General features: G+C 52.2%; 2 protein-coding genes across 6 annotated transcripts in view; one reads left to right on the top strand and one right to left on the bottom strand.

Moving 5' to 3' along the window:
* Window positions 1-7235, bottom strand: part of NBEAL2 (neurobeachin like 2) — a 29751-nt gene extending 22516 nt beyond the window's left edge. For 2 of the 4 annotated variants that reach the window (XM_060630860.3, XM_060630866.3), the window contains exon 1: window positions 6981-7235. In XM_060630860.3, the coding sequence (XP_060486843.3) occupies window positions 6981-7031 (51 nt within the window). In that variant the 5' untranslated portion in view covers window positions 7032-7235. The remainder of the gene's footprint in view (window positions 1-6980) is intronic. The other 2 variants (XM_060630862.3, XM_060630864.3) reach the window with 1 other exon arrangement.
* Window positions 7236-9721: 2486 nt separating this feature from the next.
* Window positions 9722-23710, top strand: part of CCDC12 (coiled-coil domain containing 12) — a 53663-nt gene continuing 39674 nt past the window's right edge. Inside the window, exon 1 of one of the 2 annotated variants that reach the window (XM_060630858.2) lies at window positions 9722-9857. In XM_060630858.2, coding sequence (XP_060486841.1) covers window positions 9762-9857 — 96 coding nt within the window. In that variant the 5' untranslated portion in view covers window positions 9722-9761. Of the gene's footprint in view, window positions 9858-19036; window positions 19064-23710 lie in introns of those variants that run through there. The other variant, XM_060630859.2, reaches the window with a different exon arrangement.

Below are 23710 nucleotides of genomic sequence, written 5' to 3'. Positions count from 1 at the left end.
TTCAGGCCCAGGGAACAATGTGGATTATGGAGGACTCAGTCATACCTTTGCGCTGTCCCCCTTCCCTGTGTCCTGGACTTCCCACCCGGCCCTACTGGTCTCTACCCCAGGGACACAGTTGAGTAGGTCCTAGCCTAGCCCCAGTTGGCTCTAACCGCTATGCCCCTCCCAGGGCACAGAGTGGGTGGTAGCCTGGAGCTCCTCCTCCTACCCAGTCCTCCCTCCCGCATCTGCAGCTCCACCCCCAAACCAGCTGAGCCCAGAAGGCAGCTTTCTTTCCCAGGGGCAGAGGTAGGGCAGGGACTGGACTGGAGAAGGCTGAAGGGGCAAGGGACACATCATAGGTGCTGCGTCCCCGGTGCCATGGACCTCAACCCAAGGACTTCTGGAACTACCTCGGGTGGATGGCTCATTTCTGCTGCCTGCAGACCCCAGACCACAGGATAGGGACTGAATGGACCCCAGGGAAAGGGCTACACCTCAGCAGAATGGGCCAGGAGCACAAGAAACCTAGGCAGAGCAAACCCTCACCCTGTGGCTGGGCACCTTACTTGTGCATTTGTCACAGACCCGAGGCCTGGGCAACTGTGAGAGGGGCTGGGGCTACCAAGGTGCAGGCCCACACCACCGTGACTTTTTCTCTGTCAGTTACCTTCGGTGACCTCTCCACCCTCTGCCACTGGCAGCCTTCCTGCTCCCCTACCTCTGTCCACACCCCTTCTCTCCACCAATCAGCAATGACACCAAAATGCCCAACCCTGAGACGCCAGAGCAGGCCAGGCTCTTTGACCACTTCTGAACATTTCCCATTGCGTTGGGGGTAAAGGGGGGCTCCAGAGAGGATGTCTCATCCACTAGAACTGCTTCAGCTGCTCTTCTGAGGGTGTTGAAAGCCAGATCTTTGTTTTAGGCCAGGGCCACTCATGGTTGCTGGCCAGCCCATCCAAGCTGACCATGTGGCCCCTGCCTCAGCGACCCCACAGATCCCGGTCTACCTTCAAAACTGGCCCAACACCACCCTCTCCTCTTCTACCCCCCAAACCACCCCCAGGTAAGCCACAGACATCTCTCACCTAAAATGTGAGTCCCTTTTGCCCACTGTAGCTCTGCCGAGCCCCTGAAAACCCAAGTTTGACCGTGTCCACCACCCCTCCCCCACCCCACCCCACCTCCACCCCGCCCACCCAACCTAAGGATAAGGGCTCAGCTGAGCCTGGCATTCCAGGCCCCCAGTCCAATCGCACCTGCTTCTCCAGGCTCTCCGTCCGCTCTGCGTCACATCCTCCAGTCCAGGCCTCTATCCACCCTATGCCCCCCTGCCATCTGTGACCTGAGCTTTTGGTACTTAAACAGAAACCTGCCACCCTCTTCGTGGCCATCACCTGGACTGACCCTCCCAGAACCTGGGTGGGCCCCTCAAACTCAGCACACTCCTGCTTTCCATCCCTAGAACCACACCCTTGGGCCTGTCCAGCAGGTCCAGGCTGGGCTGGGTTCAGGGCTGAGGCAATCAAGGTAGCCTTCATGGCTCTGGAAGGAGCATAAGGGGTCTCTCTAAAGCATAGGACTAGGGAGGATAGGGGTATCTGCCTCTCTCACCTCTGACCTGAGCCCCATGACATGAGGCTGCGGTGCTCAGGGGCACAGGGGTCCCTGCAGGGGTCGGGGCTCACAGTCACGGTGGCAGTGTTGAATGCCAAGGGCTCCAAGAGCTGGAAGAGGTGGCTGTGGTGCCTGGGCTTCCCACACTCTGCCTCCACTGGCTCTTCCCTCCCTTTCCAGCTCAGAGCAGGAATGCTGGGCAGGGCCAGTCCAGTCCCTAACTTGAAGGGGCCAGGGCCCAACCCCACCTCTCCCACGAGCACCCACACTCCTCCTCAGGCCCTGGGGCTCATGTGTAAGTGGTAATGAGGCTCTGCTGCAGGCGAGCAAGCTGCGGGGAGGGGGAGGTCAGTGGACCCGGGACAGATGAGGGGGACTCACGACCATGTCTGCGGGAGCCCCAGTCTATGCCCGGCCAGCCCTGAGGACACTCAGTACTAGGGGTGGGGAGACCCCAAGGGCTATTTGGGCCCAAACAGTCCCTGGGTGGGCACTGAACTGCCACTTCCCCAGAACTCTGAGGTAACCCAGGAGGGCTGAGGGCAGGCAGCTTTGGTGTGGATGGGTGGGTGGGGCTGTCTGCCAGGGGACAGGGACGACCAAGCTGCTTGCCCTGCCCCAAGCCCAACACCGGCCCTGGCTTGCCCTGGGTGTCACCTCAGGGCCCAGACCTGGCTTCAAACCCCTCTCCCCATCACCACCTCTCTTGGAGTTTACAGTGGCGCAATACGCAAAAATTCCTTAACCGGCGTCTGGCGTCCAGTGTGCCTCAGGTACGCACGAGCGGCCGCCACTGTCTGATCAGCCCACCCAGCACGAGGTTTAGGCAAGTCCACGGCCTCCTCCCATGTCACAGCACCCCGTACCCCCTGGATGGCCCAGCCCCAAGGCATGACTCTCTGTCCCCACGCCCACGGGTCTGTAACAGCTTTGCCCTCCATGCTTCCTCTGCCTGAATGCTCCCCAGAGCCAGCATCTTTTTCAAGACCCAGCCCTGTCTGGTGATTCGGGGGCTGGGGCTGCCAGTCAGGGGCTGAGGGCACGGGTTCTGGAGTCCAGCCCCGGTTCTCACATTTAGTAGGCTGTTACTCAGCATTAATCTCTTTACGCTTCAGCTGCCCCAAGAGGCTCGCTAGCCACACCCACCAGCACCAGGTAAGGCGAGCGGGGAGCTCCATCCCCAAATCCAGGGGCTCTGCCTTCCCAAGCCCTTGGCACGCTAGAGCAGCACTAACGTTCTCCCCACACACCTCGGTGAGTGACTAACGAGTGGCGGACCTTGGCTCACTAGCAGAGCCAAGGTCTCACGGGTGGCTGTCCCAGGTGGGTAGAATGGGAGTCTGTTGGTGGTCCCCAGGTTAGAGCCAGGAACAGGGTGAGGAGAGAGGATTGTAGCTCCACAGTGGGTGACCGCTCCTGGTCAGAATTGCCTGGGTGGTAGTGAGCACCCCATTTCCAGGGACAGGCAAGCAGAAATGGGACAGGGTGGGGTGGGGTCTGGTCAGGATAAACTCTTTCAGGCCTGGGGGTCTTCCCGCTCAGCATCAGGAGGGTGATGGCAACGTCAAGCCGAAGGTGGCTTCTGGCTACACCATGGGGCCCGGAGGTCAGACTTGGAGGACCCCAGGTCAAAGAATGAAGCAGGAAGATGGGGACTTTGCCAGAGGCAATGGCAACTGAGGCACAGTGCTACAAGTTCCCCAGGTGGCTGGACCAGGCTCTCCCCCTTACCTGAGGATGGGGTCTTGAAAGGGGTGGGCTTTTTGGTCTCCATAATGCCCCCTAGGGCTTAACCTTCCCCTTGTCCTATCACTATGGAAACCGAGAATTTCCTTCCAGGGTCCCCATAGTAACCGACCTTGTTTCCATGGGGACCCCACACTTCCACATCAGCTCCCCAGTTGCCATGACAACTCCAGGGATTACCAGCCCCTCCCCCCACGCCTGGGCTCTGTGCTACTCTCCCCATCACCTCAGTCCTGCCCCGTCAGCTGCCTTAGGAATAAAGGCAGGGAAGAGGAAACCCTGGTTGCTCCTCTGAGGTATAAGCACTAAGGAGGCTATTCTGCCTCGCTTTTCCCCATTTGAAGAGGGTAAACTGAGGCACAGGGAGGCATATGATCCAGCTAAAGTCCCAGAGGAAGCAGAGGGCCTGACCAGGTTTCCATGAAGCAGTGGAGGTCAGCAGTCAGGTTAAGGACCAGTGAGGGGTGAACAGAGCAACGTCACCTCCAGCTCCAACCTGACCTCCCTGGAACCCCGAGTCCTCAAAGGCGTAACTGGAGAGTTCAGCCTGGGCTCCCCACCTGTAACCTGAATGTCTGACCTGTCCTGACCTTGGCGGCCCTGAGCGCCCCCAGATGCCATGCCCCCCAGCACTCCCTTTCACTGGGGGGCTGTTGAGCAACACTACTGCTCCGCCCAAAGAGGGGCTGCTCGTGTGCGTGTTATTTTGCATAACTTTTACATGCTGCCCAACTGCCAGCCTGCTGGGTGCTGTTCCCAGTCCTCCTGTCCTCACCCCCTTGCTAGCCCTCCCTGGGGAAGCCCCCACCTATCGCCCGGGCACCCCCTCACTCCTGACAACTGGCCTCTCGTGCTTCCCACTGCCTTGTGCTGGCTCCTGGAGTTCCCATCCCCTCTGCCCACAAGGCCCAAACTAAGCCTCCGAGGGCATGACAGGTCACTGCTGTGGGGCCTGTCTCCTGCATCCAGCCACTCAGCTAACACCTGCGGAGCCTCTGCGAAACGTGAGGTGGGGGGAAACTGCCAAGTAGCAAGCACAGTGAGGGTAAAAATGGGGACCTGCCTGATCTGAGGTCCAGCCCAGTCAGGGGAACAGGAGACAAAGGCCCCCCCAAACGGGAAGGAGAAGACTCCATGCGGAGGAAACAGCTTGTGCTGTCCCAGGGTGCAGACCCACCTAAGGCTTCCTGCCCACAGAACTAGACCTTTCCCAGGACGGAGACTGGGTCAGAACTCTGCCGGACTCTGCCCCAAATGTGTCCGATGACCTTGGTATGACCCTGCCTTGGTTTCCCTACCAGGGCCCCGAGGGGCTCAGATTGAGTGATGTTGTCCAAGGGCTACTCCTCCCTCAGCAATGCTCCTTCCCCAGTTGTGGCCCCTAGAGGGAGAGGGGTGGGCGGGTCTGAACCTGGGGTCTGTGAGGAGAAAGGAAGGGCAGAAAGGGGGGGGTGCTCCCCTGGGCGGGCCTAGACCCACAACTGGGAAAACAGGTTTGCCAGCTGATGTCAGCTCTCTGCTGAGGGGAGGGGCACGGTTGTTGGGAGAACCTTCTGACTGGGTGGCTGGCCAACTGAGGGGTCTCTTAACACAACACCCTCTATCAGTCTTACCTTATCTTACCCCTCCCCCAAGCACACACACACACACACACACACACACACACACACACACACAATAGGTCCCTAGCAGGGCTCAAAGTAGCACAGCCACCACTCCCTGGGAGCCCAGCATGGAGGGGTGGGGACCTGTTCCGAGAGCAGGAGCAGGACCATGTGGGCAGGAAGGCAGCACTGGGAGGTTGGCCGAAGCTTCCGGTTCATACTCACATCCTGGATTTGTTTGCTCGGCCCTAGGCCACCCCCTGACTGCCCAGGCTTCTGGGGCTACAACCAGCCAGCCTGTGCCCCAGACCTGCCCTGATGAAGTGAGGAGCTGGAAGGGAGAGGGGACTCAGCACAGATGAGTGCTAACCTCCCCCCCCCCCCCCCGCCGAGGGAATAGGGGGGCTGACCATTTGCAGAACTCAACTAGAAGGGTAGGCACCACGCTATACCGGAGGTACAGTCCTGGGAGACAGTACCAAGGCAACCCGAAGACCCACCATTAACGTCCCTCAGACTCATTATCTGGTTCAAGCGCCCCCCCCCCCCGCCCCCGCCTTCGTCTGGTCACAGGGGAAGAAACTGAGGACCAAGAACTTGCCCACAGCCACTCGGGCAATCAGACGCATGGGGGCCAGGGGCAGATTTCCTTCTGAATCTTTTCCCTTCCCAAAGACCAACCCTTGGAGATGTCAACAGAGAGGCCTGGATAAGGGAACCCAAGGAAGCAGGAACTTTCTCTGGCGCAGACAAGCCATACTGGCTACTTCTCTGCGGAGTCTAAGCTACCCTGAGATCAAGGGTGTGCCAAATTTACAGATAGAGACTCAGAGGTGTAAAGAGCTTGCCCTGGGTCACACACACTGCCTCCTGCCAGGGGCCTGGACCTCTCACCACCTAAGGGGACTCAATAAACTGTGGCACTTATGGCCTGTATTCTAGGTCCCCAGGGCCCCCCAGATCCAGCCTGCAGTCCTAGGAGACAGTCAGCCAGCCTCTTCACAGAGGGCCAGCTGATCTGGTCATGAACTTCCCCCTAGTGACGAGATCAGGGGCACACAATAGCCCATTGTGCCCAGGGCACACCTGAGCCAGCAGCGTGATGCCAGGCAGGTGTAGGGAGGGAGGCTGATGCTAGGTGAAGAGGAGGGGGGCATTACCCTGGAATCCCTCCCTGCTGTGAAAGCAGAAGGAAAGTGGGAGCCTATGTGTGTGAGACACAGAGTTTGGGGGACACCAGATTTTCAGCTCTGACAGGACACCTGGGTCAGAGTCACTCCCTTCACCTTCAGAGGCCACTTGAGGTAGTCTCTGAGACAGGACAGGGAACTCAGGAGGGGAGGGCCTCCCTCCATCCCTTTCAAACATCCCTCCTAGCTCACCTCCCCTACCCCCTCCTTCGGCAATCAAGGCAAATCTTTCCTTCTGGCTGGACCCCCAGGAGGTAGGGGCCTCCTCGGTCAGGGTCAGGGAGGAGCTCATCACTGCTGGTGCCCTGGTGGGGAGCAGTCTGAGTTGACTCCAATCAGATCAAAGCAGGACCCTACCTTTCCACCTCGCCTGCAGGCACCCAGAGTCCACTCCGACCCATTGACCACGACCACCCAATGGGGCCTCGCCCACAGGAGGGGCAAGCCCAAATGCAAACTAAGGCTTCCTGCCTCTCCCAACCCTCCCAGTCTCTCGTTTATTTTCCGGGCCTCAGTTTCACCATCTGTAAAAGGGGGGAAGTGTCCAGCCGCCTGTATCCGGGTCCCTCTCCTCATCAGGCACGACCGAGGCGGGCGGTACCCAACCCCGAGGCTCTGTTGAGGTGCACGCCCGCGAGGGTCACCCCCCCAGGTATAAGTGCCGGAGGCACCGGCGGGCCGGGGGCGGCGCACACGTGTGTGCGGAGCCCAAGTCCGCCCGGCGCGCGCTCATCTACACGGCCCCAGGGACGCGGGACGCGGGACGCGGGGCGCAGGTGCAGCAGGCGCGGGGCGCGCGGAGCTGGGGGCACAGCGGGACGGCGTGGGGCGGGCTCACCTGAGCATAGTAGAGCAGCCACAGCTCGTACAGCCGCTCCGAGGCGGCCATGGCCCGGCCCGGCTCCGGCCCTGCTGCGCGCCACCTGCCGCCGCCGCCTCCTCCGCGCCGCCCGCCGGTTGCCCTCGGCCAGGCCCATGGGCGGAGGGCGTCACTCCGGGGCGGAGCGGCGCGGTACTACTCGGGGAAGTAGTACTGGCCCCCGCCGCGCCGAGCCACCTAAGTCTGCACGCTCCTCCTCCTCGCGGCCGGCCGCCGCCCGGCTTCCTGCACTTAGCTGCCGCTACCGCCGCCCCGCCTCTCCCGGGACCGTGCAAAGGGCGGGGAGCCCGAAGGGAGGAGGAGCTTGAGGTCAGGGCGGCCCCGGAGGGCGCCCCGCAGCCCAGCTCGCCGTCGCAGCCGCAGCCATCCCCTAACAGTGCCTTGAAAAGGGCCAATCTGAGTCTCCCTGACGAGGGCTGGGGTCAGGTTTTCCAGACTCGCCCTTAGTCTAGATCCACCCCCGGAGCAGCCCGCTTAGCTGGAATTGCCACCTTTTGTGCAAGGAACAGGGTCTGGCGGGGGGGTGGGGGGGGGGTGGGGGGAGGTGGGGGGGGGGAGGGGGACGGGACTGCGGGATGCGTTCAGATGGCCAGATTCCGTCAACAAATAATGGTAACAACAGCCACGATGACACTTGTGGAGTTTACCACGTGCCTGGTGCTGTTCTAAGCACTTTCACGGGGGAGACCAAATATGCAATGTTTTTGCTTCTACTGTTTGTGGAGCAGGATGGGGGAAATCAGAGCGCAAGCAGCAGGGCATTCCCAAAATACCTCCGGAGAAGCAGTGCCCTCCACCTGTCAGGCAGATCCCTGGAAGATTTAGGCAGTCCTCACGGATCCCCTCTTCAAAGGATCCTCCTAGATATTCCAGTGGAGGCATCCTCCACTCCAGGGCTCAGTACTTGGCGTCACATCTTTTGTTTTCTTTCATCTCAAGAGGTTAAAGACAGGAGGATGTCTCATGCCTCTGTTTTACAGATGGAGAAATTGAGGCCCAGATAAGCCAAATGAGAATCACTTGGGTAGCCAGGGACAGCGTGGACAGGGATGGAGGCCTGACTGACTCTTTGCTGGGCCATTGCCACCATCACCACTGGACCCCTCTCTCCTCCCCAAACCAGCCTGCTCTGGAGGTGAGGGGTCCCCGGGTGTTGGGCAGGGGTCAGGCCCTGTGTTGGAGTTGGGAAGTTTGTGAGGCTCAGAAAGGTACTATCAGCTAGAGGAACTCTAGGAGTCTGGAGTCCCCTAGACCTTGAGTGGCCAAGAGAAGACAGACTGTCTCCATTCCCATCCTTTTCTGTCCTCCTGGCTTCTTAGGCAGCCCTTCCACTCTGGCTTTTTTTCCTGCTCTGTCCATCCTACCTCTGAGCTGACATTTCCTGAGCACTCACTACCTGTGAATGAGGTTCTGTCAAGTCACCCCTCCTGATGCAGGGGAACAGGGCACCAAAAGGCTAGTGAGGTCAAGGGTTGTTTTGGAGGGACTGAACAGAGGTCTTGTGGCACAGGAGCCTTTGAGGGGAACTGGGAGGAGTGGGCATTCACCTGCTACCAGCCTGGGAAGGGAGGCCCCAAGCAGGAAACAGCTTTGCTGAGACAAGTCGTGGTATGTGTTGGCGGGGTGGGAGGTGGGGGTGGGGGCATGGCCTCTGTGTGGCTTTCGGGACCTTTTACATCCTATCAGAAGATCTTGACTTCAGAGGTACCTGTGTGGCTCAGTCGGTTAAGTGCCCAACTTTGGCTCAGGTCATGATCTTACAGTTCATGGGTTTGAGCCCTGCATCAGGCTCTGTGCTGGCAGCTCAGAGGCTGAAGCCTGCTTTGGATTCTGTGTCTCCCTCTCTCTCAGCCCCGCCCCTGCTTGTCCTCAGATTCTCCCTCAAAAATGAATAAATGTTAAAAAAAAAACAAACAAAAAAAAAAACGGTCTTGACTTCAGCCTAAGTGGTCTCCTGGTTGTCAGGGCATTCTGGTTAATGCAGGAAAGACCCTGGCGGCTCCTGCTGGGGAGCAGTGCACCGCTTGGCCACTTGTTGTAGTCAAGGCCAAACCAACTCTCAGCTTAGTTCTCAGGAACTAAGCTCAGGAGGTTCCTGGGGCCCACTGGGCCAGGTCGGGTAGTCTGACCCTGAGTACTTTGTTGCTTCAGGGTGCTTGGAGGTGGGAGGGGATCATCCTTGAGGCCGAGGAAATGGTCACTGCGCAGGAGCTGAGAGTCCTGAGAGAAGACACAGAAGCGCATGAACAAGTGCATCAGGAGCCACTTGATAGCAGCAGAGGAAGGAAGAGGCAGATCTCTTATTAAACTAGGATGGGAGTGGAGAGTCAGGGAAGACTTCTTTGAAGGTATTCGGGCCTTGAAGAACCAGGACAAGTGGATACGGAGGGTCAGCACATTCCAAGTGGCCGATACGGAGCGCGCTGGGGTTTGCGCATGCTTAGGCAAAAGCCAAGCGATCGACGCGCTCTATCCTCCTTCACTCAGGTCTGATTCCACTTGCTACTTTCTCACTGATTGGCATTGGACGAATCGAGCCTTAAAACCTTTCTCTTTGCCGTGCCCTCCCCCAACAGGCGAAGCAAGTCGCGGGGAAAGATAGGGCGGGCCCTCCTATAGCAACTCGGTATTGATTGGTTTTCAAGACTTCCTGTTCTCCCATTCCCGTCCCTGGATTGGCCACCAGAGGTTCCTCTACTCCCTGGGCCTGCGCATTGCGGGACGAGGCGGGCGGGTAACATGGCCGCTACTGCGGCTGGTGTGGGCCGGCTAGAGGAAGAGGCGTTGCGGCGAAAGGAACGGCTGAAAGCCCTACGGGAAAAAACCGGGCGCAAGGTGAGGAATGCGGAGTGAGGGCCGTGGATGAGGTAGTCAGCGTTGGGATCCAGAACAGGGACGAGAGACAGGAGAGGAAGAAAAGGCAGCTGCTAAAGACGCGCATGCGCGCCCGTGTGGAGCATGCGCGAGGAGTCGTAGCCCGCCTACCAAGTCTGTGCTAGCTGCCTGGGACCCTGGGCGCTGATGCTGTGGTCGCGCATGCGCGGGGGTGGGGCGGGCAGTGGTAAGCGCGCTATGGTCTTCACTACTGTCTGGTGTTTGCCGCGTGGGTCTCCTGGGCAACTTCTAAGTTGGAGATGCTCGTTGGATTAGGTGTGATTTTTTTTTTCGCGTATGAGCGCCCTGAATCATCCGTTTCCCCACGACCCAGCCGGCCTTCCATCTCTGGTGAAATTCACTGAATTTGGCAGACGCCTGCCCACCAGTGCGCCTTGGGCACGGCAGTACTAGACTGTGCTGTGGGCGTTGAGCTGGAGTCGTTGAGTACAAAGTCTAAAAAGAAAACCCCAATTTCTTGGTCATGGTGCACCTCAGGGAAAGGGGAGAACACTTCCCAGGCTACTTCTCTGGGGATGGATCTCCTAGTCCTATTAGTGGCCAAACTTGGAAGCCTCTTCTTTGCTTTTGTTTGACACCAAAATAGTCCGATTACATTTCCACTTTCTTGATCTTTCTGAGTAATCAGGAGGAAGGAGAACTCTGGAGTTCATTACCTGTGCGAAGTTCATAACCCTGTCCCTGTCACTTGGGGTCGTGGGACTTGGGACAAATGGCTTCATCTCCTTGATCCTGTTTCTTTTTAATTTTTTTTAAGTTTGTTTATTTTTGAGAGAGAGTGAGAGGGGGAGGGGCAGAGAGAGAGAGGGAGAGAGAGAATCTCAGGCTCCACACTATCAGCGTGGAGCTGGATGTGGGGCTCTAACTCACAAAACCATGAGATTGTGACCTGAACTGAAACAAAGAGTTGGATGCTTAACTGTCTGAGCCACCCAGGAGCCGCTTCTTGAGCCCGTTTCTTCATGTCTGCAGTGGAGGATAACAACCCCTCTATATTAATTCTTGCTGGGTTATTTTGAGATCTGACAGGATCATCTGTATGAAAGAGCACTAGAGACCACAGAGCGGGGAGGTTGTCAGTTCTGCTCTCCTTGGATGAGCAAAAACTCCTCTCTCAATTCTACAAAGTACAAAGGATGGTAAATATCTAGACCTTCGAGGGATGGGGGAAAACAGGGACTCAACTTTCCAACTTTAAAGAATCAGACTGGCCAATCTGGCCCCTGTTTCCTTTCTACAGGGCGGTCTGGTATCCTGAGGGAAAGTACAAGGGGAAGTAACAGAGAGTGAAAACTAGCCAGATTGGCTTCTGCTTTTGTTGGCAACTTGTCGGCCGTGTCAGATCGCTGTGCTCAAAAACTGCCTGACCTAGGGAAGCTCAAGCCTCAGCCTCTCAGTGGGTAGCCAACCTGTGCTGTTGGGTTGTATTTAGGGCCCAGATTATTGGGGCTGGACTTGAGGTCAGAATACAAAGGACAACGTAGCATCTTCAGGGCCCATTGCCATGGGAAAGGTGCCCAGGAGCACTGGCTTTTAAAGAAGGATTCTCCGGGTGCCTGGGTGGCTCAGTCAACCGACTCTTGGTTTTGGCTCACATCTTGATCTCACCATTTTTGGGATCAAGCCCCATGTTGGGCTCTGCGCTGACAGCACAGGGCCTGCTTGGGATTCTCTCTCTCTCTCTCTCTCTCTCTCTCTCTCTGATCCTCCCCAGCTCATGGTCTAAATAAATAAATAAATAAACTTAAAAAAAAAAGTGGAATTCTCTCAATGGGCTGAAAATATGTCCTGATTGCTATTTTTTCTCAAAAATTTTTTATTGTGGTAGAATACACATAACATAAAATTTACTATTTGAAATATGCTCATAACGGTATGTAACTCTACCATGATGTCCAGACCTTTTTAAACATCCCAGATATAAACTCTGTACCCTTTAAACAATAACTTCCCATTCCCTTCTCACCCCAGCCGCTGACAACCACCATTCTGTGAATTTGACTACTTCAGGTATCTTACATAAGTAGAATCATATACTATTTGACTTTTTATGACTAGTTTATTTCACTCAGTGTAATGTTTTTAAGGTTTATCCGTGTTGTAGCATGTGTGAAATTTCATTCCTATCTAAACCTCAGTATTACTTTGTACACATACCACATTTTGTTTATCCATTCATTTGGGGTTGCTTCTAACTTTTGGCCATTGTGGGCAATGAGTGTACAAATAATCTGTTTGTGCTTCTGTTTTTTCAGTTCTTTTGGGTATGTACCCAGAATTGGAAATTTTGGATTATGTTTTAAGGAACTGCCTGCCATATTTTCCATAGCAGCCACTCAGTTTACATTTCCAGCAGCACATGGATTTCAATTTTTCCACATCCTCATCAACACTTGTTATGTTCTGTTTTGTTGATTGTAGCCATCCTAATGGGCGTGAAATGGTATCACATTGTAGTTTTGATTTGCATTTCTGTAATGATGAGTGATGTTGGGCATCTTCTCATGTGCCTGTGGCCATTTGTATATCTTTTTTGGAGAATGTCTATTCAGGTTCTTTGCCCATTTTTTAATTGGTTTTTGTGGTTGAATTGTACAAGTTCTTAGTATATTCTGCATATTAACCCTTTATCAGATCTGGGATTCACAAATATTTTCTCCCATTTCCAAAATTGTCTTTTCACTTTCCCAGTAGTGTCCTTTGATGCACAGAGTTTTTGATTTTGATAAAGTCCAATTTTCTTTTGTTGATCCTGCTTTTCATACCAAACGAACCATTGTCAAATCCAAAATCCTAAAGCTTTCCCCCCATTATTTTCTTTTAAGAGTTTTATAGTAGGAGCTCTTACATTTAGGTCTTTGATCCATTCCAAGTTAATTTTTATGTATAGTATTATGCAGTGTCTAATAACGGTCTTTTGCACGTGAATATCCAGCTTTCTCAGTATCATTTGTTGAAAAGACTGTCCTTTCCCTGTTGAGTGGCCTTGGCACCCTTGTTGAATAACCTTATTTAGGGTCTCTCTGTTCTATTTTATTGGTTTATACGTCTGTCATTTTGCCAGTACCACACTGTTTTGATTACTATAGCTTGTAGTAAGTTTTGAAATCAGGAAGTGTGTGTCTTCTGACTTAGTTCTCTTCCAGGATTGTTTTGGCTTTTGGGATCCCTTGAGATTCCGTGTGAATTTTAGAATGGATTTTTTCAGTTTGTGCAAAAAACACCGTTGAGATTTTGATAGGGATTGCACTGAATCTGTCGATGATTTGGGGAAGCGTTGCCATCCTAGCGATACTAAGTCTTCCAATCCATGAGCATGGGATGTCTTTCCATTTTAAGTCTTTAATTTTTTTCAGCAGTGTCCTTTAGTGTTCATTGTACAAGTCTTTAGCTCTTTGGTTAAATTTATTCCTAAGTATTTTATTCTTTTTGGTGCTATTATAAATGGGATTGTTTTCTTAATTTCCTGTTCAGATTGTACATTGCCAGTGTATGTAGAAATGCAACTGACATTTGTCTGTTGATTTACAAAATCAACATCCTGGAACTTTGCTGAATTTGTTTGCTATTTTAACAGCTCTTTTTTCGTGGACTCTAGACTTTTCTGCATATAAAAAATCTATCGTATGTGAACAGAGATGGTTTTGCTTCTATTCCAGTTTGGATGGCTTTTATTTCTATTTCTTGCCTGATTGCCCTGGCTAGAACTTTAAGTGTTATGTTGGCTAGAAGTTGTGAAAGCAGTCATCCTTATTTTGTTCCTTATCAAAGGGGAAAATCTTTCAGTCTTTTAACGTCAAGTGTGACATTCACTGTGGGTTTTTCAAATATGGCCTTTATCATGTTGAGGAAGTTTCCTTCTGTTCCTAGTTTGTTGGGTGTTTTTATCATGAAGGAGAGTTGAATTTTGTCAAATGCTTTTCTTTATCAGTTGAGATGATCATGCAGTTTTTTTCCTTCATTCTTATTATTGTATTGCATTAATTGGTTTTTGTATGTTGAACCATTTTTGCATCGCAGGAGTAAGTAAATTCCCCTTGGTCCTTCATCATTGCTGGATTCAGTTTGCTGTATTTTGTTGAGGATTTTTGCATCAGTGTTCATGAGGGATATGAGTTTGTAGTTTTTCTTGTAGTGTTTTTGGCTTTGGAATTAGGGTAATGCTGAACTCCTAGAATGAGTTAGGAAGTATTCCCTCCTCTTCAATTTTCTGGAAGAGTTTGAAAAAGGATTGGTGTTATTTCTTTAAATGTTTGGTAGAATTCACCAGTAAAGCAATCTGGCTCAGGGCTTTTCTTTGTTGGGAAGTTTTTGATTACTTATTCAGTTTCCTTATTAGATACATATAGATGTATTCAGATTTTTTTCTATGTATAGATATATAGATGTTTTCCAATTTTTTAATTTTTTCATGAGTCAGTTTAGGTACATTGTGTATCTCTAGGAATTTGTCCATTTCATCTAGATTATCCAATTTGTTAGTGTACGGATTGCTACTTCAGTTGGGTTTAATCTTCACAGTTCTGGCCTCAGAAAGTTCTTAGCGGTGAACTCATTTCTAAAAAATGTGCAGTCGGAAATCACATGGCTTCTATCTTGGAATTGAGAGTTCACTGGCTTTTGGAGTTTCCTTCCATTCTTTTTAAGGAAGAGTTATTGTGAGGCTACATTCTTGACTCCATTGGGAAGCCTTTTCCTTTCCTGGTGCATCTTTCCTATCCAGGAGCTCCTGATTTTTCTACCCTCTCTAGTCCTTTTCTTGCAAAGGGGGAGTTAGAATATTTTGTTGACTCTTTAGTTTGCGGGCTGTGGTGTCAATGGTGGATCAGTGCCAGGTGATGAGATGTGGTTTGGCTTGGTTCAGAATGGGCTATTGGAGCTTGTAATCCATTCCTTCAACAGACGTGCACCGAGTGCCTACTGCGCACCAGTAATTTAGACCCTGGAGGTACAGCAGTGAACAAAGCAGATAGAAGTCTTTGCTCCAAGAAGCTTGTGTTTAGCTGGAGAGACAGATGGTCAGGCAACATGTAGTGTTGGACAGAGAAGGTGCTATGGAGAAAAGGAAAGAAGGGAGATGGAGAGTACATAGTGTGCCTGTTTTTCTCTGTAGCTCCTAATGGTTTAATTTCCTTTACTAAAGACAGCAGTGTTTTCAACTTTAACATGGTAATGGTGCCTGTTGCCTGCTTTATCTTATCTAGGTCTGGATGACCACCCTGAGAAGAAAGGAAGAGGGTTAATTTATAGGTGGAAGCACTGAGGCTGATAAATGTGAGGTAGTTTGCCAAGGTCACGTAGCTAGGAGGTATCCCAAGTGAGTGTTAAGGTTAGGAGAGGCCACAAGAACATGTGGTGACTCTTTTTATGCACTGACTTGGACTGGTTGCCCAGATGCAAGGTAGGGGTGGCTTGAAAAACTTCATTGTATACTTCCTGATACCTCTTGGTTTTGTGAGTTACATGCTTAAAACAAAAACAAAAAACCACAACACTGGAAAAAGAGCACAGGTCCCAAGTCCAGGCTGCCCTTATACACAGGTCTTAATCCCCTCTGGATCCTGATTTCTGGCCCTCCTTTCCGCTGGTGAGGATGGGTATAGCCTTATTCGCCACAGTTCTCTCTCTCTCTCTCTTAATGGTAAAATACATATAACCTAAAACTTGCCATTTAAACATTTTTCAGTGATATTAGTATATTCACAGTGTTGTACCACCACCACCACTGATTCTAAAACTTTTTTTTATCACACCAAACAGAAACGTGACACCCATAGAACAGTAGTAACTCTTCCCCCTTCCCCTCTCCTAAGCCCCTTGCAACCTCAAAGCTGATGAATTTGCCCAGTCTAAGTACCTCATACAAGTGGAACCTTTGTCCTTTTGTGTTTGGCTTGTTTCTCTTAGCATAAGCATGAGTTTTCAAGGTTCTTCCATGTTCTAGCATGTAAGAGAATTCCATTCCTTTTTAAGGCTGCATAATATTCCACTGTGTGGATGTATCACATGCAATGGATGTTTATTCATTCGTCTGCTGATGAATGCCTGTCGGATTTTGTGACTAATGCCGGCATTGGCGTGTTGGTGGACTTACTGGTTTATAAGTGTTATTGGAGTCCCCATTTTCAGTTCTTTTGGACGTATACTTACGGAGTGGAATTGCTGGGTCATATAGTAATTCTATGTTTAACTTTTAGAGGAACCACCGAACTGTTTGCCATGGTGGCTGTACCATTTTCCGCTACCACCAGCAGTGCCTGAGGATTCCAATTTCCTTACATCCTGCCGACACTTATTTTCCCTTAAAAAAAAAATTGTAGGGGCGCCCGGTAGCCCGGTTGAGTGTCCGAGTCTTGATTTCAGCTCAAGTCATAATCCCAGGGTCGTGAGATCGAGCCCTGCGTTGGGCTCTGTGCTGAGTGTGGAGCCTGCTTGGGATTCTCTCTCTTTCCTCTGCCCCTCTCCCCCACTTGCATGGGTGTCTCTCTCTAAAAAAAAAAAAAAAACAACAAATGATAGTTACCCTAGTAGGTGTGAAGTGGCATCTCATTGTGGTTTTGATTTGCATTTCCCTGATGGTAAGTGCCGTTGAACATTTAATCATGTGCTTATTTCCCATGTGTATATGTTCTTAGGAGAAATATCTCTTCATATCCTTTGCCTATTTTTCAGTTGGGTTGCTTTTCTGTTATCGAGCTGTAGTTGAATTCTTTATATATTCTGGGTATTAAACCGTTATTAAATACGGGATTTCCAGGTATTTTTTCCCCATTCTTTGGGTTGTCTTTTCATTCCCTTGGTAGTGTCCTTTGATGCACAAGTTTTTAAGTTTTATTTATTTTTGTAAGAGTGCTTTTAGTGTCAGATTTAATCTACAGTTTTTTTTTTTTTAATGTCTATTTATTTTTGACAGAGAGAGAGAGAGAGAGAGAGAGAGACAGAGCATGAGCAGGTGAGGGGCAGAGAGAGAGGGAGACACAGAATCCGAAACAGGCTCCAGGCTCCCAGCTGTCAGCACAGAGCCTGATGTGGGGCTTGAACCCACAAACCGTGAGATCATGACCTAAGCCGAAGTCGGATGCTCAGCCGAATGAGCCACCCAGGCGCCCCTAATCTACAGTTCTTAAGTGATATTTCTCTTAGGGTCAATGCCTGAGAGAAAGACAGTCAAGGGTCTCCAGTTTGAGTTAATTTTCCAGCCCACAGTCATTTCTTGTGAGACATCTGAGTGGGGAGTCTGGGAAGGAAGTAAGGCTGTCCTGCTGTGGGCAGACGGGGAGCAGGGGGTCCCCTCCTGCAGAGTGGAAGTGGCTCCCCATTTGCAGCTCAGTTGTCTGAGGTGAAGACGAGAACTGACTTTCTCAGCCTGCCCCTGCTGATGGAGAGTACCTGTCTGCCCCAAGGGAATGGCTCCTTGCTGGTCCCCTACAACTCGGTGGCAGGTCTCTCACTGATACCTGTAGGCACGTGGTTTTGCTGGAGGCATCAAGATTTCCTGCATGGGGTTGATGTCCCTTCATGGTGTTAGCTTCCTCCCCTCCCTGCAGCAGACTATAAACTTGGTTTGGTGACAGTATGGGGGAGAGCCAATCCTGACATTGTGACAAACGGAGACAAGATCAGGGTTGTAAGGTTTCCGCATGTTATTCAGCCGTAGAGTTCAGCTATAGTTGTGCAGCTGGCAGTCTTATAAAGTACTTCCTTGCTAGCCCGCTGATTGGTGGGGGGGGCCAGTCAAGAGGTTCAGAGATGCTAGGGTGCCCACGGTTAAGGAACATAAGTGACTTCTGGATTCCAGCATGCAAGAACGCCTGCAAGAAGAGGATTCCATGCAAGGGTGCAGGACTGCCTGTGGGTCAGCCAGCCCAGGCTGATAGGTGGGAAGAAAACATAAGCTATTAGACTGTATTGCTGGGGGTCATTTCCTGGGAAAGCCAGGCTGGGTCTGGGGACGCTTCATGAGAAGGCACAGTGGAATTTGGGCCAAGGTGTGGAGGATGGGACTGGGAAGTGAATATTGAGGTAGCTGGAAAGGAGTATTCCAGGGGAGCAGCTCAGAGGGGGGAACAGTTGGGGGGAAGAGTGGGGACAGTCAGGGAGGCTCCAGAGGGTTTGACAGCGAGCATTTGGCTGTGATGGCAGTAGGGGTGAGGTCTGAAAGTGCTGTTGGGTGCTTTGGTGGCCAAGTTCTGCAGGAGTCCAGGCTTCTAGCTGGGAGGGCAGCCACCCGTATTTCTATATTGTACTTGAGCCTCATTTCTTGGTGCTCATGCAGAAGTTCCAAGCTGGGTGAGTAGGTGAACAGTTCAAAGCTGTGTAGAGGAAACTCTGTGGCATTTCTCTACGGTGCTATCCAGCAGAGCAGTGTGAGGCCGTTTCGTCCTTCTCTCATGTCTTTCTCAGCAGTCAGGTGGAGGCTCCTAAAGGTCATCAACTTGGCACAAACACTTGCCCTTGGCTGTCGGCTTTCCTGAGCATTTACCCTGGATTGGACTGTCTCGTTCCATCCCGTGACAGGGAGTCTCGTGGTGTGGCTGGCCAGCTTCTCCGGCTGCTCATGAGCTCAGGAGCAAGCTTTGGCTGTCAGCTTGCAGCTTCCCCAGTGGTGCCTGTCTCTCACCCGGCTCTATGGACCGGAGCAGTGGGACTTGGTGTGGCCACAGCAGTGTTCTGCACAGAAGCTGTGCTGGCCGGTACCCTAGCCATAGCCACATGTGGCTCTTGGGCCCCTGAAATGTGACCAACAGGATGTTTCATTAAATTTTTTCGCTTTTAGTTAATTAAAAAAAAATTTTTTTTTTAACATTTATTCAGTTCTAAGAGACAGAGTGCGAGCAGGGGAGGGGCAGAGAGAGAGAAGGAGACACAGAATCTGAAGCAGGCTCCAGACTCCAAGCTGTCAGCGCAAAGCCCGATGCAGGGCTCCAACTCATGAACTGTGAGATCATGACCTGAGCTGAAGTCGGATGACTGAGGCACCCAGGCCCCTCTCGTTTTTAGTTAATTTATATTTAAACAGCCACACTTGACTTAGGGTTGTCTTATTGGACAATGCATCTCTGGAGGACCTGTTCCCTCTCGCCCAACTCGTAAGAGGCCGTGTCTCTGACCGAACTCCTTATTTATTGAGAGCTATGAAGGAGAGGGTAAGTGGAAACCCAGATGACCATGAGATCAGCCTTGGGGAGCCTAGAGTTGCGGCAGAGGGCTTTGAGGTTGTCAGTCTTCATGGCCGCTGTCTGCAGCAGATGCTTATTTCTGTGTGCATTATTCTCTGTGTGTGCATTAACTCTGGTGGAGTTAAATGCTGACATTTCATCGAGGTACAGTTATGAGTTATGTGCTGAAGAGACTGGCAGTCTGGAGAGTAGAACAGCGCCAAGGTGGAGGGGAGCACGTTGATAATGTCGGACTTGGGTGCACCGGGGAGGGTCTTGGCCGATGTGGGCTGAGGGTGGAAGGGGGAGCTGGAGGGAAGGGCTGGCAGTTGTTGGTGGGGGGACATTGAGGGGTCGGGTGGGGTGGGGTAGGGTGGAGTGGGGTAGGTGTGGAGAAGAGCCTAGTGTTCTAGGTGAGGAGTCAGACTTGTCTATGTCCTGCTCATCTGTCAGGAAGTTGCCTCTGGCCTGACCTCATGTGGCCATATCCCCATGCCCACTGCCTCCATGTTGACAGCCTCTTGCAGATCGGCTGTCATAACATTTATGTGGCAGCTTGTGAGGGGATCTCTTGATTTGCTCAATCCGCAAGCAGCCCTTTGAGGTGGGTTTAAAACAGTTTATCCCTGTTCCGTAGACCAGGAAGCCCTGGCCCTGTGTCCCTCTCTGCTTCTCACCCCCCGATGCTTGGGAAGAAGCAGCCCCCAGGATGGGGTCTCCTTCCCATCACACACAGAAACTGCCATCAGGCCGCCTGGTGGACGCTGGGTGGTATAGTGGAGAGCATGGGCTTTGGAGCCAGATGGATTGTTTTGTTTGGTTTGTTTTAAGTTTTTGGAGCCAGATGGATTTTTTTTTAAGTTTGTTTATTTTGAAAGAGAGAGAGAGAGCTCAAGGGAGCAGGGGAGGGTAAGAGAGAGAGGGAGAGAATCCTAAGCAGGCTCTGCACTGTCAGCACAGAACCCGATGCTGGGCTGCAACTCAATGAGCCGTGAGATCATGACCTTGAGCTGAAACCAAGAGTTGGACATTTAACTGAGTGAGCCACCCAGGTGCCCCCAGATGGATCTGATTTAAATCTCAGTTCCACACATCTGTGGGACCCAGAGTGGATCTTTAAAACTCTGAGCCTCCCTGGCCTTGTCTGTAAAACCGAGACATGGCTTCTGACCTCATCAAGTAGCTAGAAGAACAGAGAAAGAGGTCCATGAAGTGGCTAGTTCAAGGTCTTACCCACGAGCCTTTTATAAGTTGGATGTGTGTCCTTTCTCACCCACCCTGTCAAAGTGAGGAAGTCTGGGTGTCACTGCTGGGTGACAGTGGGTAGAGCTGGTGTTTCTAAGGGAAGCGAAGAGGACATCTCGGTGGTCCCCCCGGCTTTCCTCAGCCTAGCTCTCCTTCCTTGAAGTGGAATTCACGTTTAGTGCAAAGTGTTAGATTAACACAAGTAGATTTGCAGAGCCACAGCCAAGATGGTGTGTGTGTTCCCCATTCTTCCTGAGGACCAACCTTCTCTTCCCCAGCTCTGCTCAGACCCTGAGATCTTGGAGCCAGTGACAGGGAGAACCTTGTGGGTGGGAAGTTTGGGACTCTCAACACAGACACCTGTTGATGAGCCAGTGTTGCAACTTTGCATGGAGTCATCCCTTCAGAGGGCCTTAACTTGTCATGTGTGAAATGAAGGTGTCAGATCAGTCTGAGGTTTTCAAACCTACCTGTGCGTCAGGATCACCTGGGGAGACAAGGTGCATTCTTTTCTTTGGCTCCACCCCAAATCTCCTGTTGAGATCTTGGTATGGAGCCTAGAAATCATGCAGTTTTAAAGATCCCCAGATGATTCATTTTTTTTTTTTTCTTTTTTTTCACAAATCTTTGATCACTTCCTTGACATTCTCCCATGACAAAAGGAAGGAGAACACCTCCTTTCCCTGGGGCATTAGTTGCATATCCTCATGGCAGGAACTCTGCAGTCAGCCATCAAACAGGTATTTATGGAGGACTGGCTGTATGCCAGGCCTGGGGATCCAGATTGCGCATAAGACTGCTTCTCTTCCTCAAGGGGCTTCTCTAGGAGGGGTGGGAGACAGTATACATGTGAACAGGGAAGATAGTGTCAGGAACCTGTGAGTGGCGGGGCGTGTGTGTGTGTGTGTGTGTGTGTGTGTGTGTGTGTGTAAGGAGGGGCTGTGTGTAAGACAGGAAGACCCCTCTGAGGGGGAGATTGGAGATGGTGGTGGTTGCAGGGGAGGGATGGGATGCCAGGATCTAGGGAAGAACATTCTAAACTGAGCAGAGAACTAGCTTGGCTTGTTTGAGGGGCAGAAAGAACCCCTGCGTGGCAGGCATCCAGTGAAGGGTTGGGGAGGTAGGGCAGGAACTTGAGTAGAGAGGCCCTGGCAGGCTGGCGTCACAGGGGCTGGGCTCTAGGGGCAGTGGGGAGCCATTGGAGACCTGAGGGCTGGGCCCTGTCCTGACTGTGTGGAGGCAGGAGGCTGCTGCATTGGGCGAGCCGTGAGGGTCACAGGACATCCTGGCAGGTGGGCTGTGCTGGCTGGGGGGATGGCGGCACCTGTACCTGAGGTGAGAGGTACAGGGAGAGTGGTTTTGAAGGGGAATCAGGAGTGTGGTGTGGCTACATCGGGCCTATTAGCCATCTAGGTGGAGAGAGCCTGTCAAGCGGGCATCGGGACTGCAGAGAGATGCCTGTGTGGATAGGATCTGGAGCCCTGGGGCTAGAGGAGGTCCCCTAGGTGCCGGTTTAGCCAGCAGAGACGAGGGCTGGGGGAACAGGCATGTCAGAGGCACTAGCAGAGGAAACTTGGATGGGGGGCAGGGGGGCTGAGAGAAGCCAGGTGAAGACCAGAATGGGTTTGGACCCGACAAGGTGATGGGCAAGCGATTTTGGTCCGGCTGTTTCCGGGAAGTGCGTGCGGGAGGGGAAGGTGCCAGGGGGGTCCTGGTCACAGCCTCGCCGTGGGTTAGGCCTGTCCTCTGCTTTGAGGCCACGCCAGCCTTCACCTGTGAGACTCCCTGATTTCCCAGGAGAGGCAGCACCAGGCTGAGGCAGTGCTCCTGTGGCCTTGCTCTCTGGGCTGGCCCACTGTTGTGTGGGCAGCCTTCCCTACCCCCTCCCCTGCAGGTGGGCAGGCCCTGAGGGCTGCTCCCAGGGGAGCTGAATGCTGTGCCGGAGTCAGCCCCCTGCACCGGGGGTTGTTGGAACAATTGCTTTTTGCCACCGTGCTCTGCCAACCCTGAGATCAATGGAGAGATAAATCTCTTCATGTTCCCGAGCTTTGTGAGTCTTTGGCCAGAAGTCGCCATGGTAACCCCTGCCTCCCGGGATGAAGATGAAGTGAGATGGTGTGTGCGCATGTGTCCTTTCTGCTACACTCGTATTTTACCCCTAGTGAGGACCCCTTTATTTTACAGATGTGACAGCAGAGACCGAGACAGGGCCCACACCCTGATCCTCTGACCTTGGTCACCTCTCTGGGGAGCCCACCGCCTCCTGGCCGAGTCCCGTGGTGCTCTGCCCGTGGCGTGGAACTGGTGCCTGCTTCCCCTGGGAGCCGAGCAGGGAGGGCCCTGCAGTGGCTGCCTCAAAGCGGAGGAGACCTTCCCGCAAACTGGTCTCATATTCTGGGGAGACACTACTGGCCTGGGCTAGGGGTGAGCCTCTAAGTGTCCCTCAGAGGGCAGGGCTTCTCGAGGTAGATGCATGCTGTTCTGGATCCTTCGCTGTTTAGCTCACCTGTCACCCGAGGCAGCCTCATGAAGCAGCCCTGGGCAGGAGGCCGTAAGATGAGGTCCCTCTTTCTTGCTACGCGACTGACACGTTGTTGGGGCCTCAGCTTTCCCTTTGAGTGACTCCTGTGGCGTGACAAGATGTAACCAGGTGTTTGCAAGGCCTACAAATGGGGGACAGAGGGTTGAAAAGCAAAGGAATCTTGAAATTCAAGCTGGTTTTTCATTTTTCCATTAGCTTTTTGCAACAAGAGAATTTTTGTGACCTTGGTGGTGAATCCCTCAGTTGTTGTTGCCTGTTTCTTAGAGCCAGGAGGGCAGAAGGGCGTGTGCTTCCCTCCAGGTAGCCGTCCTCTGGGTGTGCTTCCGGGACCTGAGGTACTCCTCTCTTTGGGGACTGACTTCTTACTGTCCTCTCTTTCGATTTTAGTAATGTGTTTTTGTTTATATATGGGCTTAGCTTCTGTTTTTGACAACTCTGTAGTGGCATTAAAAAAAAATTCTCTTTTAATTGAAGTGTACTGTACATAGAGAAAAGGAGACAAATCAGCCCAGTGATTTTTGGTTGTTTTTTTTTTTTTTTTTTTACACCACACGAGCACATTACGTAATCAGTCACTCAGATCAAGAAACATGGCAGCCTCCCAGAATTCCCCTCCTGCTCCCTGCCCGGGCGCTTGCGCCCCAAGATTAATCGTTTGGGACTTTTAACACCGTTGGTTGGCTTTTCTTTCGAACTTTATACAAAGGGAGTCATAAAGTACATAGTCTTTTGGGGTCTGACTTCTTTCATTCATTGTTGTGTCTGAGCCATCGGGTGTGGTGTCAGTTCATTCTTACTGCTGTACAGTATTCCAGTATTCGAATGTACCCCATGGGATCTGTCCTCTA

This window comes from Panthera onca, chromosome A2 (genome assembly GCF_046562875.1).
Source record: "Panthera onca isolate mPanOnc1 chromosome A2, mPanOnc1 haplotype 2, whole genome shotgun sequence".
NCBI lineage: Eukaryota > Metazoa > Chordata > Mammalia > Carnivora > Felidae > Panthera > Panthera onca.
The sequence above is the reverse complement of the archived record's forward strand: the minus strand, read 5'-3'. Positions and strand labels throughout refer to the sequence as shown.